The sequence below is a fragment of the Battus philenor genome, unplaced genomic scaffold, assembly GCF_028537555.1.
Source record: "Battus philenor isolate CCGP_79_NKW_IND1 unplaced genomic scaffold, ilBatPhil1.0.hap1 SCAF_29, whole genome shotgun sequence".
NCBI classification, from domain to species: domain Eukaryota; kingdom Metazoa; phylum Arthropoda; class Insecta; order Lepidoptera; family Papilionidae; genus Battus; species Battus philenor.
The window spans coordinates 7,167,728-7,185,483 of NW_027181692.1; the positions used below are offsets into that span (position 1 = coordinate 7,167,728).

The 17,756-nt window shown below is 35.1% G+C and overlaps 1 protein-coding gene across 1 annotated transcript; it reads right to left on the reverse strand.

The window, feature by feature from the left end:
* Nucleotides 1-952: 952 nt before the first annotated feature.
* LOC137926240 (uncharacterized) lies at nt 953-9,465 on the reverse strand. The gene is made up of 3 exons (XM_068769824.1): nt 9,406-9,465; nt 3,759-3,880; nt 953-1,180 (listed from the first exon to the last, which is right to left on the reverse strand). The coding sequence occupies exons 1-3, from the start codon at nt 9,463-9,465 to the stop codon at nt 1,069-1,071; spliced, it is 294 nt and encodes a 97-aa protein (XP_068625925.1). The 3' UTR covers nt 953-1,068.
* Nucleotides 9,466-17,756: the final 8,291 nt, after the last annotated feature.

The following is a 17,756-nucleotide window of genomic DNA, read 5'->3' on the forward strand; positions in this document are numbered from 1 at the left end:
TATATATATATATATAGATCTTTATAAAAGGAAGACATGAGGTTTCTAGAGCTTATTGTGATGGTTGCGAGTAAAAAGACAAAAAGGGCTTTATGAAATACCACTATTTTATGATATATACCTACCTTACTTAATTATTTTTTCTGTTCAGAATAAATAGTTAAAAATGTTGAAAAATGGAGTGTGTAATTTTAAATAACTGCGAACATATGATCTAGTGTTTTAAGCGAATCTGTTATAACAATAAATTTTAGATGAATTGTTAATATTTTTATTCTGATCTTTTTCAGTGGCAGGCACCTGTCCTCTTAGATATATTGCCAATATATCGAAAAACTACCAAAAAACATTTTTCGGTAATTTTTGGAAGTTTATTTAACATGTTGGTATTAAGTTAATTTCTCATTATTTTTTATTTTTTTCTAAAAACAAAGGTAATTTGGGGAAGGAGTATAAAAAATTATGGACTTCTGGCTATATTTGGCAGAGGTTTTATGATAATATTCTTTTGGGAATTGGATTTAGGGAGCTCAAGTAAAAAACAAAGTAAAAAGCTCGTTCTGCACTTGATATATTTCTGTCGATAATTTAATGTAAAATTTAAACAATTGTCGTAGAATTGAGTTGGAATTTATATACCATTTTCAGTACGAAAATTATAATAGGATATGTTTATATGTACTTGTTTATACATAATTATAGTAAGTAGCAGCCATTAATATATTTATATAAGGTGTTTTTTTCTATCTTAATGTTTATTTCCCTTCTCAACTTCTTTTTTTACTAATCTCTGCACCGTCTTAACGGATCACAGATAGAAAATGTCCTCGGCATTAAGTTCGCCGTTATACATACTTTGTATAAGAAGTGTTAAAAATAAATAAATAGATAAAACGATTAAATAAATAAAACGAAACAAAAATTTAAATATTTCTTAAAACAAACCGTTACAATATATGCATGTCAAAAATTTCGCACTGTCAAAAACGGATGTGTCAAAAATGACATACTGATAACTGTCAAAAATGAATAACTTTTTTTCTTCTGCAAGTGACGCAATGTTGCCAGTCATTCACGGTCACTACAGTTGTGGCAGCGTCGCTGTGGCTTTCTGCCGCGACGCTTCGTTTCCTCCCAGCTGGTCGTCGATCTCGGTCTGGACCGCGATCTTGAATATGATCTGTTAATAATAATCAATATTTAAATCAAATTTGTACCCTATCCCCATTGTAATAGATATGTGAATGCCTTGAACCTTAACACTTCCACAGTTCACAATATCTTTTTTTCTTCCTTCTATCATTCCATAATTCCATCTTCCTTTCTCAATCATTCCATTCCTTTCATCCATCCTCAAACACTTCAGTTGTATTTTCTATTGCAGTATCACAGCATTATTTAGTTTATTTTTCTCATGTACATCAATTTTACATTTTTTTATTTTAATTTCAATAAATCTATCTTAATAAGATTAAATGTATAATAAGACTTACAATATTTTATGTTTAATTACGTTTTATTCCTATTATTTACGTATTGTGCAACTTTCCTGAAAAATTTGAGGACGGACTCTCTTGCATCCTTTTCCATTATAATGGAGGCGAGTGTGGCCTCCTCAATGTTTTTTTCCTATCCGGCATTCGGTCTCGTACCGGAGCCCTCCAAATGTGGGACATTCTGCTACCAGGTGGATCACGATCTGGTCCACGCCCAACAAATTGCTTATTTAACGCGTGTACATCATTCAGAATGTTTATGACGTATGACAACAGATAAGAAAAGTGGATGAAGATCTAACAATTACATATATACACTATATAACAATAGAAAAACTAAATAATTATTCAACTTTATCTGGCAAATATGTACCAAAGATGTTGCAACCAAGCATCAGCCTTGAAGTCATTGTAAATTCAGCCATGTGGTAATTTAGACCTGTCTCTAGTTTTTTTTTTAATATGGCCCCGCTATTGGGAGCCTCTTGTACCCCCTATCTGATGCGGGACAGGGACTTTTTGTTAACATTTATTTAATTTTTTTCGCAGACATTTTTTTTTGTTTAATTTGCTTTCTCTCCTTTCACGCGTCACATTGTCTTTCCGTTCTTTCCACAATTCTACTGTCTTTCTCTTTCGCTCTGTATCCTTTCATTCATTCCTCATTACTTGTTACATTTTCTTATATTCTATTATTATTATTACTCTTACATTTTTATTATTTTATATCTTTATAGGAATATCCTCTACAATATCTCTATAATAGCAATGTCTCAACATAGTCTACACTGTTAACATTAAAACCTCTTTGATAAAACTTAAAAAGAAATAAATACAAACAAGTAATATTGTAAAAAAAATTGGAAAAATAGTAGCAACATTTTCAGCTGACGCTCGACACGTTGCATGAACCAGATGCTGTTTCTTCAGTTCCAGGATCAAGAACCGTCAATTCTAAACCAGCTGTTCCACTACATCACCAGCTGCGATGCCTACTACTCCGTCAATACGTAACACGCTCTCGCTCGTGGGGTGGCGAGTGATACGGTCAGTGGCGTACCTAGGGGGGGGGGGGTGCGGTCCGCACCGGGCGGCACTTACCTTGGGGCGGCATTTTTTATATTTACTTATAGTTGTTTAATTTATTTTCTTTCTTGAATAATAAATGATTATTATAAGTTTAATATTTGATTTATATAAATTATTACTAACTTTATGATATCGAATATTATTCCTCGGTGTATATAAATGCATTTTAGTGTAAATTTTGGATTCTAATTCAAGAACAAGAAAATAATAATATTTTATTGTATTCATTAAAATTCGTTGAATTCGTAAAAAGATCTTTACGACTTTGTTCGGCAATTTTTCCTAACTAAAATTTTTTGATGTCAGTTTATAATCATTTCTTTTGAAAAGTTTATATGATTACTTTGAAGTGATATATCAATATTTTTTAAAATCAAAAACCAATATTTGATTGACATATAATAGAAAGGGCGGCAAACTGGAGATCGCCCCGGGCGGCAAAAGTTCTAGGTACGCCACTGGATACGGTTGAAAGAAACAAAACTGTATATAATAAGCCACTTAATAAACTCTGCACAAAATAAATTGTCAACTAATAATATGAAATAAAAAAAGAAATGTGTAATAAAGAATTAATAAAGTAAAATAAATGTGTAAATAAATTAAATGTAAGATAAAATTAAAGAATAAAAATAAATAAAATGTACCTAGCCACCTCAGAGTAAGAAGATGATGGAAGAAAGGCGACGAAAGAAAGAAGGTATAAAAGAGCAAAACGAAAGATATTGTGAAGGACAAAAGTAAAGAATGAAAGATATTGTGACGCGTTAAAGAGAGTGATAAATAAAGAAAAGACTGAAAAAAAAATATTGAACAATAAAGTCCCTAATCCCAAAAAGTTAGGGGTACGAGAGGCCCCCAATAGCGGGGGCCATATAAAAAACAAAACGCTCTGGTAGAAGAATTTGATGCTGCCACACAGTGTACACTAAGCGTACCAAGCGTTTTCTTCTTTCTGATCCTCACAGCACAAGTATGGAACTATATACCGACTTCCTAGGGTGAACAGGCACTTATCGAGTTTTCATCCTTCATCTTCGACCACATCGACGCATTGTATCAGGCGAGTTTGTCATCAAACCTGGATATATAACCTTCAAAAATACCTAACCTAACTTAACCTAACCTAACCTAACCTTTAAAATTATATATCAAATAAAATACAGTATATACCTGGAACGAGATCTGGACAGCCGAGTCCGATGGTCTCCGACGTCTTCTTCCTCGCACGGAAACTTGAAGATGGTGTTTCGGTACTGATAAGCCACGTACACTATACTCAACAGCGCTGCGATCTGGGGAGAGTCAAAAGTCAGTAACACTTAACACGTTCACTGCGGGCCCAATTTTGAAGAACTTTCATCTGGTGCGGCTGAGGTCGAATCAGCCTCAAGCTGAACTTCCTAGTAGTGCGGTTGAGGCCTTTTCTGCCTCATGTTTCAATCATTTTTTTTACAATATTGAGTCAATGCTTCGCAGACATAAAGAAAGCTATATTTGTCTTTGTCATACCTCATACGGTTGAGTGTAAACAGCCGCCGCACTAGAGAGATAACACGAGTTTTACGCGCCGCACCAGTGCAAAGTCTACCATGAGGCTGAATCAGCCTCAAGCCGCAGTGAACGTGTTAATGACTATTTTTACAAGGGGTGGTCAAACTGCGGCTCTTTGAACGATTATTTTTGTCTCCGATTGTCTAATTATTTCAATATTTAAATTAATATAACCCATGTCAGCTGCTCGGAAATGATGAAAGACAAATGGTGATCCTCGTCAACATTATATAAGGCTTTCAGGCTCCATAAAGCGTCTCATTCATTCGTATTATATAATGTATACGATTTTACCAAGCCACCGACGCGATAAATTTATTTCTAAGTAAATTACACAAATTTATCAACCAAAGGCTGTGTTAAAAGATATTTTACAGTATTTCAGACTATATTCATAATAAATATTTTTAGAAATTATTTGTTTTTACTATGTAATCATAAAAAAACTACAAACTCCACTGAGTTTGTTGTACTTCTCATAAGATGGCGGCTTCTTTGATAGAGGGAGCTATTTGATGACATTTAAAATTGTTGCGTGCCGCAATTAAATACGCATTTAAAACGCGCAAAAGAACGTTTTTTTTTACAAAAATCATTTTTAATAAAATTATATGAAAAAATACTAAATACGTGTATTGAAGTTAGATATATGCACACGTATATGACAGCACTCCTAAGAATACTTTAAACGCCGGTTAGTTAATTACGATCGGTGTTTGTATTTCGCTAATTTTGTGCTGCAATAATAATAATAATTATTAACACCAGTAATTTGTTTCGATTTCCTTGCAGCTGACATGGGTTATATAAATTTAAATATTGAAATAATTCGACAATACTATAGCCAAAAATATTCGTTCAAAGGGCCGCATGTGGCTCGCGAGCCGCAGTTTGAACACCCCTGGTATAAAGCATTCATAGCCTAGTGTTAGTAGCTTAGAGCGACTCAATGATTTAATAACTTAAGATTTAAGTTAAGAAATACTCTAAGATTGCTTGGTTTCGGGTGAAGGAGATGTTGACAGCCCAGAGGCTTTCACACCTTCATCTGGACTGAGTTCACGGAGCGGCCCCTCCGCTCTGTTACTATTATATTATAAAGTTTTTATTATTGTAACCATTGATATATAAAGAGTGTACCATACAGTAATCGACAGCAAATGAGGTATACATTCATCTGTTTAAATTTTTTACAAATCACCATATGATGATACTTTGCAAACCGCTTGCTTGGTTTCGTTTGTTGATGCTGTTAGCCCGAAGGCTTTTACGGCTTCATCAGAACTGAGTTCACGGTGCGGAAGGGTCCGTGAACTTAAAAACAAAACAGAAGCTGCACAGACGCGTTCCAGTTGTACGATGACGTTCGCAAGTGAACCGCTCTACCCGAGTAGAGCTGTGTAGTGTTGATGTTGTGTATGCGGCTTGGTGCGGCAGCGTGGACCGCAGGCGAGCCGAGGATGGATCCGGATCCAACCTCGGTTCGTCCACGCTGTTCGCGGTTAGGAAGCTGGCGGCCCTGGGAACGTGTGTTGTGGTGTGATGAGTAGTGTTTTGTTCTATTGTAAATGACGCGATGTCCTGTACAGAGAGTCACAGGTGCTATACTAATAAAAAAAAGTAATTGTAATATCAAGGGCACGGACGCTAATAAATATGGAACATATATATATATATATATATATATATATATATATATATATATATATATATATATATATAAATAAACAGTAGATATGACAGTGAAATTAAAATAATACAAAACCTATATCGTTTATATCAGAGTGTGGTTTAATGCCGAGTGAAAATGATATCATCATAACGGGTGATTCGAAAACTCCATCATCACCACCATGGACGGTCACCATCTATACCAAGCGATTCAGGCCGTACAAGCAAATATGCAGCGGTTCCATTGTCAGCCCCACCACTGTCCTTACAGGTATGTATAGCGAATTATACATACATATATAAATATATATATATATAAATAAATAAAAAGGGTCAAAACGTTGCCAAATATCATCTGGAAGTTTTGCACTCAATTGACCAAAGCGCCCGTAGACTAATTAACAACGAAAATCTCTCAAATAGCAGACTACACACCCTTGAGCATCTTCGAGTTAACAGCTTATCTGTTTTTTATAGGATAAACATAGGAGAGTGCTCGAAGGCTCTTTTGGAACTGATTGAGCCATCTCCATACCTTTATCGAACTACTAGGCGCAGGCAAAAGTTTCATCCACACGTTGTTGACATACCCAAAAGTCGAAATAAACAGTTTGACAGCTCGTTTTTGGTGAGAGTCGCCAAGATATAGAACAATCTGCCTGGGTCTGTTTTTCCTGATGAATTGAACTCTGGAACCTTTAAGAGTAGAGTGAACAGTTTCTTTTGGATTGGCGTGTACCACCTTCGTCTTCATCTACACTTTCCATCAGGTGAGATGGAAGACAAACGCCTATTCCATTACAACAACATAAAAAATTTACTTAATATTAATGTTACAAAAGCATATAATTGCAAAGATATCAAAAATGGACCCCATTGTTTGGGGTCGACGTAAATGCTTAAAGTTTTCTTAATGGACTGTAATGGATTCCATCGATTGTGAATAAATGCAACCATTACATATCTACAGGGTGATTCGTAAGTGTACAAGATTTATAAGAGTCAACATATATCTCTTATTGACATTTCAGCCCATTGCATGGCATAGGCTTCCCATAATATCTTTGGGGGGGATATACTATACTCGCCACAGTTGGGAGGCGAGTTGGCGATCACAGTGTGGTATTTTAGTGTGGTGACCACATGTGTACGTGATCACAATGCCAGAAAAGTACGATTATTAATGACATCGTGATATTGACATCACAATATTGACATAGTGATATTGACACCAAGATATTGACATCACGATATTGACATCACAATATTGACATAATGATATTGACATCATTATTTTGACATCATGATATTGACATCACAATATTGACATCACGATATTGACATCACAATATTGACATCATGATATTGACATCACAATATTGACATCACGATATTGACATCACAATATTGACATCACAATATTGACATCATGATATTGACATCAATCAACTTGAATCTCGTATTCCCCGCTACAAACACCTAACAGTTTTTTGAGGTTACCTTAACAATGTACTTAGTATAGTAGAAGAACAATCCAGGGTGACGAAAAGACGGTAGACGCGGTGTAATAAAAAAGCATTGAATGAAAGTTTTGAATAAAAAGCATTTACAAAATTCGTTTTACTTTTAAAATTAATTATTATTTACTATATGTCCCTGCAGATTTTGTGCTGCAAAAAGTTACTGACCCGTCGCATTAGAATAGAAAAAATTAATTAATGTAACATATTTCAGAGTGATCACTTTATAATGAGTGATTGTACATATACTACGTCAAAGGTTACAAGAAATTTACTAAAAAATAACCTATACATTCACCCATAAAACCTTATAGTCTGTATATCAAAGGAGACAAGAATGTTAAAGGAATGGGAGTTTTATATATAAAAGGAAAGATAAAGCATCAAAGATACTGTAAAGAAAGAAAGGAAATAAACTGAGATTGTAACGTCCCTGCCTTACGGTAACGGATTTAAAAAAAATGCCAAAAAAATCACCCTGTATAGTAACTGACCTGATAAACAATGCCATGTATATTCAATATATAAATGTCATATGTATGCCACTATAAATTCAATTCATTAAAATCTTTCACTCCTATGACAAATCATCCTGTATATACGATGTCGATCTGCGATCAAATACAATTCCACGGTCAATCTAGTTGATACCACCACGATTATTCGACACATACGCGTTTCAATAATCAGAAAATTTCGTCTACAATACAATTAAACATAAGGTAAGTGATGTCAATGTCAGTCACATCAAACTGTCACTTAATAATTGGTATAATAAATAAAACTAAATTAACATTTAGATTAACAATTTGCATATCTATATCAGATGTTCATGCTTGAAAATTGTTCACAGATATATGTAGAAAATCAAACGCGAGCTTTTTCAACTGAACTCTAAATAAAATACCCAGGGTTTTGTGGCAGGGACGTGATCAATCTCGGCAGTCGATAGACAAGCGTGACGTGGTCAAAAAAGTTTAAGGTTAGATACATTATCATTGAAAGAACGGTGGTGATATCAGCTCTATATGACATACCCTGACGGTACTCCGCTCTCACAATATAACTATTCTACCTGTAATTTCTTATATGTTTTAAAAACACTCCTCCCTGCATCTCGTTTTCGAGACAGGGATATAATCCCTCCTATTTTCACATTCCCTCTCTCATCCTTCACAATTTTTATCAATCAGCATGCATTCAACATACAGCATTCACCCACATTACATTCAAGCATCGCCTATCCCACGCCACACTTATTGTTACACGGTTTTGTTTTGCCTAATTACGTCACCCATCATATACCTTAGTTAATTGATTTAGATACACATATGAGAAATAGGAAAAAATGAAAGAAATTGTGAAGGATGACAGAGAGAGGGTAAAAATGACAAAAAAGTAAATGAAAAAGTTATTGAAAATTAAAACATTGCTCCAAAAGTACGAAGATGGAACGAGACCAATAGACGAGGAAAATAATACATACACATATTGTTAGGTTATATCGGAAGGCTTTGATATCTCCATTAAAATTTATATGAAAACACAACAGTTCCCGAAATCAAAATAGTTTTCGTGGCATATTAGTAATGGGTCACGGCGACAGTCAACCGACAGTGTCTGACCCACTTGAGGCGGTCGTGTCTGACCAAAACGAGACCTATTGCCCCATTAGAGCCATGCATAATTTACACAAACAGATATTTAAATCACTCCACCTATTCTATTCACAATTTTAAAACAATTACAGTTTACTATACAAACGATTCAGTGGAACATTCGTGATGGGTCACGGAGGCAGTGGACGGGCCGTGTCTCACCCACGTGAGGCGGTCGTGTCTGACCAAAACGAGACCCATTAGAGTCATGCATAATTTTCACAAACATATTTATATCACTAATCTATTTACAAGTGATATTTAAAACAATTACAGTTGACTATACAAAGGATTCAGTGGAACATTCGTGATGGGTCACGGAGGCAGTCGACGGGCGGTGTCTGACCCACGTGAGGCGGTCGTGTCAGACCAAAACGAGACCACGAGAGCCACGCACAAGAATCTAGACAAACCTACCGCAATATTAAGCTGGCGCACCCGTATGAAGTCAACGATGGCGTCGAAGAAGTCCTCCATGACCGCTGCCCGTTCAGCATACGTCCAGTTCTGCAAGGAGACAAGTCTACACGGATTGAAACATACTGTCACTGCCAATTTTCACTATATAGAAAGGTATATGATTTGATTTTAATCTTCCAACACGCTCATAATTTTGCAAGACAAATCTTTGACGTCTGTTTGATATTTTTCTTTTTTTTAGCCCTTAAATTATATCCGGCCAGTTAGTTAACGTAAGATTTTATAAATATAAAAACCTATTAACTATCTTGAATATTAGCCTGGCGGTAAAGATCCCAGGACTATATTCATTAGTCTTTTAACTACAATCCAATTGAATTTTAAACCAAATAGATCTAAACAGAAAAGGTTATTCACTTTTTTAAAACTTGTACGAAATGTGTTTAGAAAGGTCTGTTTATTTTAACGATCTACTTCAGGTTGCTGTGGTTTTTGTTAACCGTAAGTGCCTTTGGCGGGGCTGTTTACTGTGGTTTAAACCAGTTCTTGCGATATAAGTCGGAACCAGTGGTGGTTTCCCTGCAACATGACTATCGGGCCTGGTGGACAACCTTCCCAGCAATAACTGCCTGCTTCCTCGAGCGAGTCCACCCCGAACTTGCAAGACGAGAAATTGAAAGGTAGACATTATTAAATACCTTTTTAATGTTTTTCAACAATAACTTTTTTTTAAAACAAAATAGGTCACAATTTTTTTTACATGCTCATAATTTTTTGATAGTCCCTTTTTTAATCTACATTTTTAGTGTAGCACGAATCGCGAAAAAAAAATTAATATGTAAATGAACAGTTTATTAAAATTTTAGCGATTTTATTTATGTTTTGTGTACTCGATTTTCTGAGAATTTATCTGGCCATAAATGTTATTATAAATTAAAACAAACAAAATATTACTTTTGAATTTGGAATCTGTCATTTTTATTTTCGCGCCAATACATTGAAAAATATTTGGTGACATTAAAACGGAGTGAAGAAAAAAGAGAACCGGATCTCTGTTATTTTGACTTTGTTAACGAAAGAATTGTTCCAACTTTGTGCACATATTATATATATATTGATTTTTTCTAATTTTAATAAAGATGCACGCTGGTAATATAATAATGCGGAGATTGTTGCAAAAATAATTTTAATTCTTAATTTGAATTTGTTTTTGGTGTGGTGTTCTTTTTATAAATACTTGTACATGTATATTCGATTTCATTATATCTTTTCCACGATTTTTTGGAAAAATATTTAAAGTTTTTTATTTAAAGTTGTGTGTGAATGCTCTCAACAAGGTATAGTCCTTCCTCAAAATCGATACGCATTTGACGAAAAGAGTTTCGTGTATAAGTCTTGTCAACTGCAAGAAATAACTTTATATTGGACATTATATATATAGCGTCGCTTATAAAAGAATGGAAAGGTACTTGAAAATAACTTCAAGAGTTTATACAACAGGAAGTTTGTTTTTGAAATCGAAATGTATGTTCTAAATTTAACCTGGCATATCCGAAAAATCGCGTAGTGAGTAGTTTTTAAAACGGTTTTATTTAGTTCGACCCGTACGGAATTTATTTAGGTCAAAATTAGAAATTGAAATTTAAGCACCTTCCCGTTGTCAGATTGATCTGAAATTTGGTACACACATTTAATTATAGATAACAATACAATATAATAAAATCAATAACATTATAAATCTAAGATGGCCGCCGATGCAAATTGGCGGATTACATATTTTTCCTTAACCCCTTAATATGGGTATCAAATGAAAGGGCTACACTAGTAAAACATGATGATTATGAGAAAATTTAAAATTCAAGATGGACGCCATTCCAATATGGCGGACTAGGTACATATTTTTCCACAACCACCACAATACGGGTATCAAAAAACCGTTTAACTTAAAAGTTTTTAAATGTATTTATTTTAAGTTTTAGTTACAAGGTTTTCTCAAACATAGTTAGAGCGACTATTTATATTAACAATTTCTAGATGGAGGGGGGAAATCCTGCATAGGATGCCTGGGAATGGAGGGCCCAGGCTGTGTCAGACTCGTACTGACTAAAACTCTCCTCCGTCGCGGAGTGAGTTGTTAGCTCATTGGGTGGATTGATGACATATTGAAGGTTGGGAAGTGGCTGGAGAGCATTGATTTATATCTTCCAGTAAAAGGGTTAACTTGGATTTAGTAAAGAGAAAGGGGGACCTGCCTTGCAGTGAGCATCAGCTGTCATAATTTATACTCTTAATTAAAAGTTTCATCACCAGAATATGGAACGTGACCGAGGATTCGGATTCCGAACGCTTTCAATACTACTACGGATTCGTGGAGCAAGTCGCCGATGTTTCGTTCAGAACGAACCTGCAGAATTTCTGGCGCTACCAGAACGACGATTCCGTCAACGGTGTTGATCTGTTGAAATTGGCGCGAGCTGTCATTCCCAACATGACGTTAGCTGTCACGACGTCACAGATTAACAAAGAGGTTGGTTTCTATATAATGTTCGAATTGAAAAATATACATTTTATAGTATGTATATTGGCTCTTCGGATATATTTACTGTTTTTATTACGTTCCCATGCGCACAAATAATGCGTGGGTTGTAATAATGATGGATCCCAGCATGACGTTAGCTGTCACGACGTCACAGATTAACAAAGAGGTTAGTTTCTATATAATGTTCGAATTGAAAAATATACATTTTATAGTATATATATTGGCTCTTCGGATATATTTACTGTATTTATTGCGTTCCCATGCGATAAAATGCGTGCGTTAATAGGTGAGAAATAAAATTTCACTGCAAGTTAACTGTGTCAAATAACCATTGCCGCCATCTTAATTAATTTCTAAAAGTGTTGCCATATGTTTTACAGTAATCCTAAAGTAAAAGCTACAGTCGTTGGCTCCGATCCAGTTATTGGCTCCATGTCGTTAAAACGCAAATATTAAGAATTCCATTTATTAAATTGAAAAAAAAAAACATTTTGCATATTGCGCCATAATTATTTGTAATGATGTTTATGCGTCTATCCTTTTCCCAAAAGTGTCATGGCGGAAAGTTCAATGATCTATCCTATTCGTTTTTAAATTACGAAAGAATAGTAAGAAATATCCTAGAAAATTCTAGATTTTAGACAAAGACTTGCAGGATCGCTGAAAATAATATATTATACCTTATTCTTAGGTTATTGTTTAACAGGCACACTTCCCAGTAAAAAAATTTGAAATGATAGAGTAAATACTTATTAGATTGACTCTGGGCCAATCACTATGGAATATGTCGACTCATAAGTATGACGGGCATAATATATATAATAACTTCTGTGATGTGGAAAAACGTTTATTGAATAATTAACATAATTTGTGCCCGGAAAATGAATAATGCGCCTACGAGCGATTGCGCATCGTTCCCTAGTTCAAATCCGACTCCCCGAGAACTGCAACGGCCGCGGGCGCACGTGCTGCGCCTTGGCAACCTGCCAAGGCGCAAGCAAGAGCGCGTATAGTGCACGCCGTACGAGTGAGCGAGACGAACAAACAAACGGTTAAGCGTTGTGACAACGTCCGCGGGAACTTTCACATATGGCGGCTTTTTATGTAGCAATATTATTACACTTCTTTTTTTAGATATTTCTTTAAGTTTTTTGGAAATTAATGAATAAATTATATATTTGCATTATTTATCGGAAAGCTTACAGTATGTTGTTTTTTCTAATGGCATCCGTTGTTACGGACCTTTCGTTCCACCCCTATTTATGTGGGAACAGGGATTTATAATTCTTTATTTTATTTCACATTTGTTTTTTTTATTTCTATTATCTTCTTCCATACTTTATAATATCTTTCTCTCCGTTCTTTCACACTACAGTTCCATCTTTCTTTCTCTTTCGAATATTTTATGTTATGTAAACCTACTTTCATCTAGATCTATGAACAGATATGCCTTAAAGGTTGACTGAATAGCTAAATTGAGTCAAAGATTATAGCCATAAACCCATAAATATACACTTAAAACTATTTTAAAACCATAATGGTTAATTGGAAAACTTTTTTAATGCGGCGAATAGGTCCTAAAAAAGGCCTAGCTTACAAAATAATTAGAGATCTCAAAAAATATCTTGTAAATGCTAAAACATTGTCCTTCGTATTCCGAAAATACGAATTTTCATGTGATGATCCGGTTGATATTTTTTCGTCACTTGAAAATACTGCCTCCCTCTCTGTCTTTTGTTAATATCTTTATTCCACAGATATTGACGTCCGTGCCTTTGTTATTATAATTACGTTTAATATTTACGAAAACAATTTTTTTTCTCACTTCTTTCAATGTTACAGTGTTTACTAAGTCTCTTAACACGTTTAGTGCCACGCCAGTCACCGATGACTGACACCTATCTTTCCGTTTGGGTCATGCCAGTCACCAGTGACTGACGCCGATCGTAGCTTTTAGGCCAAGCCAGTCACCGGTGACTGACACGAACCTTTCTGTTTAGGCCCAGTCAGCGACCGGTGACTGACACCGACCTTTCTGTCTAGGACGCGTCAGTCACCGATGACTGACATCGATATTTCCGTTTAGGTCGCGTCAGTCACCGGTGACTGATTATAAATGTAAAAATTTTACATTTTACAGTAAATTTTAATGGATTTTATTAAAATAAGGTAATAATGAAATGAATACTAAATTAAAAAACAATGGAGCAAATACGTATTGAAATTTCCATCGAGAATATTCTATTTTGGCCAGTATTGCGCGTGTCGCCTGACGGGGAAGTCGCTATGAAACCACTTGGCACTCAACGTGTTAATATATTTCAACAACGCTCATAACAATCCAGTATTTACTAGTTCCATCCCTACTACATATTTCCATCGTCAGGTTGTACGTAAAAAAAGAGTACCAAAATATATTCTTCTATCAGATCCAATGGATACCAGTTATGACTGAAGAAGGTTTATGCCAGACAATTAATTCAGCATATGCTAAGTACCAATACCTGCTGCAGGAGACTGAATGGAAGAATGAGCAGCTATTTAAGTGTCATTATCACAGCGGACAGTGTTATTTGAGGATAAATTCATTTAACAATGTGGTGAGGGTATGTATCTTTAGTTATTGGATCACCGACTTCATTTGAACGCACCCAAATTTATTATCTATGAACATGCGTTCTCTCTCTCTGTTTGCATGCCTCTTCTTACACTCGATACAACTCGCCCACTCTCTGACGCGCCGCGCCACCGAGCGGACGTGTCGCTCCAACCGCTCAACTTGTTCAACAAAGGAAATATTTGTAACTCAGATTGAGATTTATTGTTCTGTGATATTATATAAGTTTAACTATCAGGCAAGTGTTTTTCTTTACATCGAATTATCTATTACGGGACAAGGGACCTGTACAGACGACCACCCCTCACACCTGCTGGTCTTTGACATAAGGTCGCAGGATGCAGGAAGAGCAGGACAGGACCTCGTGGCGATTATAGATGGTGGCCTATCCCTTGCAGTGGACATCCATTGGCTGATAAGGATTGCTCACAAGTTTCTAGAAGATGAACAGCAGCGTTCTCTGCGTACCATAATACCACACTGCGATCGCCAACCCGCCTGCCAAGTGTGGCGATTGTGGTATATCGCCCATAGATATCTTTTGGGGAAGACCTATGTCTTTCAGTGGACATCCATTGGGTGAAAAGGATTGCTCACAAGTTTCCATAGGATGAACAGCAACGTCCTCTGCGTACCATAATACTACACTGCGATCCCCAATCCGCTTACCAAGCGTGGCGATTGTGGTATATCGCCCATAGATATCTTTGGGGAAGACCTATGTCTTTCAGTGGGCATCCATTGGCTGATAAGGATTGCTCACAAGTTTCCAGAGGATGAACAGCATCGTCCTCTGCGTACCATAATACCACACTGCGATCGCCAACCTGCCTGCCAAATGTGGCGATTGTGGTATATCGCACATAGATATCTTTGGGGAAGGCCAATGTCAGTGGACATCTATATGTATACCAGAGTTCCTCAAACTTTTTTGTGTCGTAGACCCCTTGCCATGTTTTTCCGTGTTGGGTAGACCCCCTACTTACCTGATATTGATTTCCTGTAAATTTCTAACTACAGTGAAGTTTAGTGTTAAAAACTTAAAGTAAAAACAAATGATAATTTATACATTTATATTAAAACTACTCAAAATTAACTGTAGTGAAGTTTAGTGTTAAAAACTTAAAATAAAAACACATGTTAATTTATACATTTATTAATTGAATGTATGTGTTGTGATCCACTATCGTGGACACCCAAATTTTTTTTCTTTTTTGACGTAGACCCCATGCATGTTGTCATAGACCCCTAGGGGTCGATATAGACCACTTTGGGAATCACTGATATATACGAAGACGACACGTTTCGAAAAACAACAGTCAATATTTTAATTGTTTTTTTTTAATTTGAAGACACTGTCTTGAATTATAAATAGCTCAAATAGCTTTCTTCTGCTGCATTAAAACGGTATTTATAGCAGAATTATCAAACTATATTATTCCATAACACATAATACTTTGAAAGCAATCATAATAGCGTGATTTACACAGAAGTGGTTTTGGTAACCACTGGATACACCAGCAGAAGAGTGTGAATAACAAAATATCCACAACTATTAAAAAAAATATCTTAAATAAGTTTTTATATAAAGCGACTTTTTTTAAAATATGTCATAGTTATCTGTATGCTATACTAATCTATAACTAATATAGTCTATAAGTAAATTATTTTAACCCTTAATAGCCTCATTTACGAAAGTGATTTTTTTAATATTACTGTGTTTGCTGAAGGGTCTAGATGAAGGGAAAAACAGATTTTTTTTTAATTTCTTTGGAAAGAATATTATACAACAGTAAAATACGTACAGCCAACCTATAAAAAAAATTAGTAATGTGAACATTCGGTTTAAAAGATTGGTATCAAAATTTAAATTCTAGGCTATTAAGGGTATTAACCCTTAATAGCCTAGAATTTAAATTTGAATCATTGAAGTCATTAGACTTACTTATATTGTATGGACTCACTAGATTATGAAATAAAATTTATCTAATATATAAAATTCTCGTGTCACGGTGTTCGAACTTGAACTCCTCTGAAACGGCTTGACTGATTTTTTACCAAATTTTATATGCGTATTCAGTAGGTCTGAGAATCGGCTTCTATCTATTTTCTATACCCCTAAGTGATAAAGGTTGTTCACACTTAAAAAAAAAATTTTATTTTTTTAACGAATTTTTTTGTTTTTATTTTTTTATGATACAGCATACAAGAATATATACAACCATTAATTTTCACCCCTCTACGATCAACCCTTATTTTTTATTTGTAAATTAAAATATCAATTTTTTATACAAAACAACGTTTGCGGGATCAGCTAGTTATTATATAAATGTCCCTGAGTAGGCGTCATTACTCTGTGGAGAATATCCTGAAACATAAACACCCTGTACCTAACACACACAAGCTAAATTTCAAGAACGGTAATATTCCGTCGAAAAACAGACACTCCCGGGCTGTATAACAATGTCCATCATATGGTAGCAATATCACGTCACACATGTGCATATATTCCACGGACGAGACTCAAGATGCCATCGCAAGGTTCATAGATGTGAATACGTCAACCACAAATACTAACGCACAACCTGATGATGTCAATATGGAGTAAGGATGTGGAATTGTTCACACGAGAAAACTGGATATTTTTAGGGCGTGGTTAAGATACATTAAGATACGTACTTTTTTAAACGGTTTTATTTAGTTCGACCCGTACGGAATTTATTTGGGTCAAAATTAGAAATTGAAATTTAAACACCTTCCCGTTGTCAGATTGATCTGAAATTTGGTACACACATTTAATTTAGATGACAATACAATATAATAAAATCAATAACATTATAAATCTAAGATGGCCGCCGATACAAAATGGCGGATTACATATTTTTCCTTAACCCCCTCAATATGGGTATCAAATGAAAGGGCTACACTAGTAAAACACGAAGATTATGTCAAAATTTAAAATTCAAGATGAACGCCGTTCCAATATGGCGGACTAGGTACATATTTTTTCACAACCACCACAATATGGGTATCAAATAACCGTTTAACTTAATTTTTTTTAAATGTATTTATTTAGTTAAACACTATAACATGCAATAACGTAATTGTAGAACCAAAGAAACTAACGCTATTGTCTGTGGAAAATAGATCCGAGATTAATAATTTTCCATAAACCTTTGCAGTATTTTGTAC

Excerpts from the sequence above, each read along its gene's own strand:
- LOC137926240 (XM_068769824.1), bottom strand. The coding sequence starts at position 9,465 with ATGGAGGACTTCTTCGACGCCATCGTTGACTTCATACGGGTGCGCCAG. Across the intron at positions 3,881-9,405 it reads TGCGCCAGCTTAATATTGCG|ATCGCAGCGCTGTTGAGTAT; the intron begins GTAGGTTTGTCT and ends GACTCTCCCCAG. Across the intron at positions 1,181-3,758 it reads CTGTCCAGATCTCGTTCCAG|ATCATATTCAAGATCGCGGT; the intron begins GTATATACTGTA and ends TATTATTAACAG.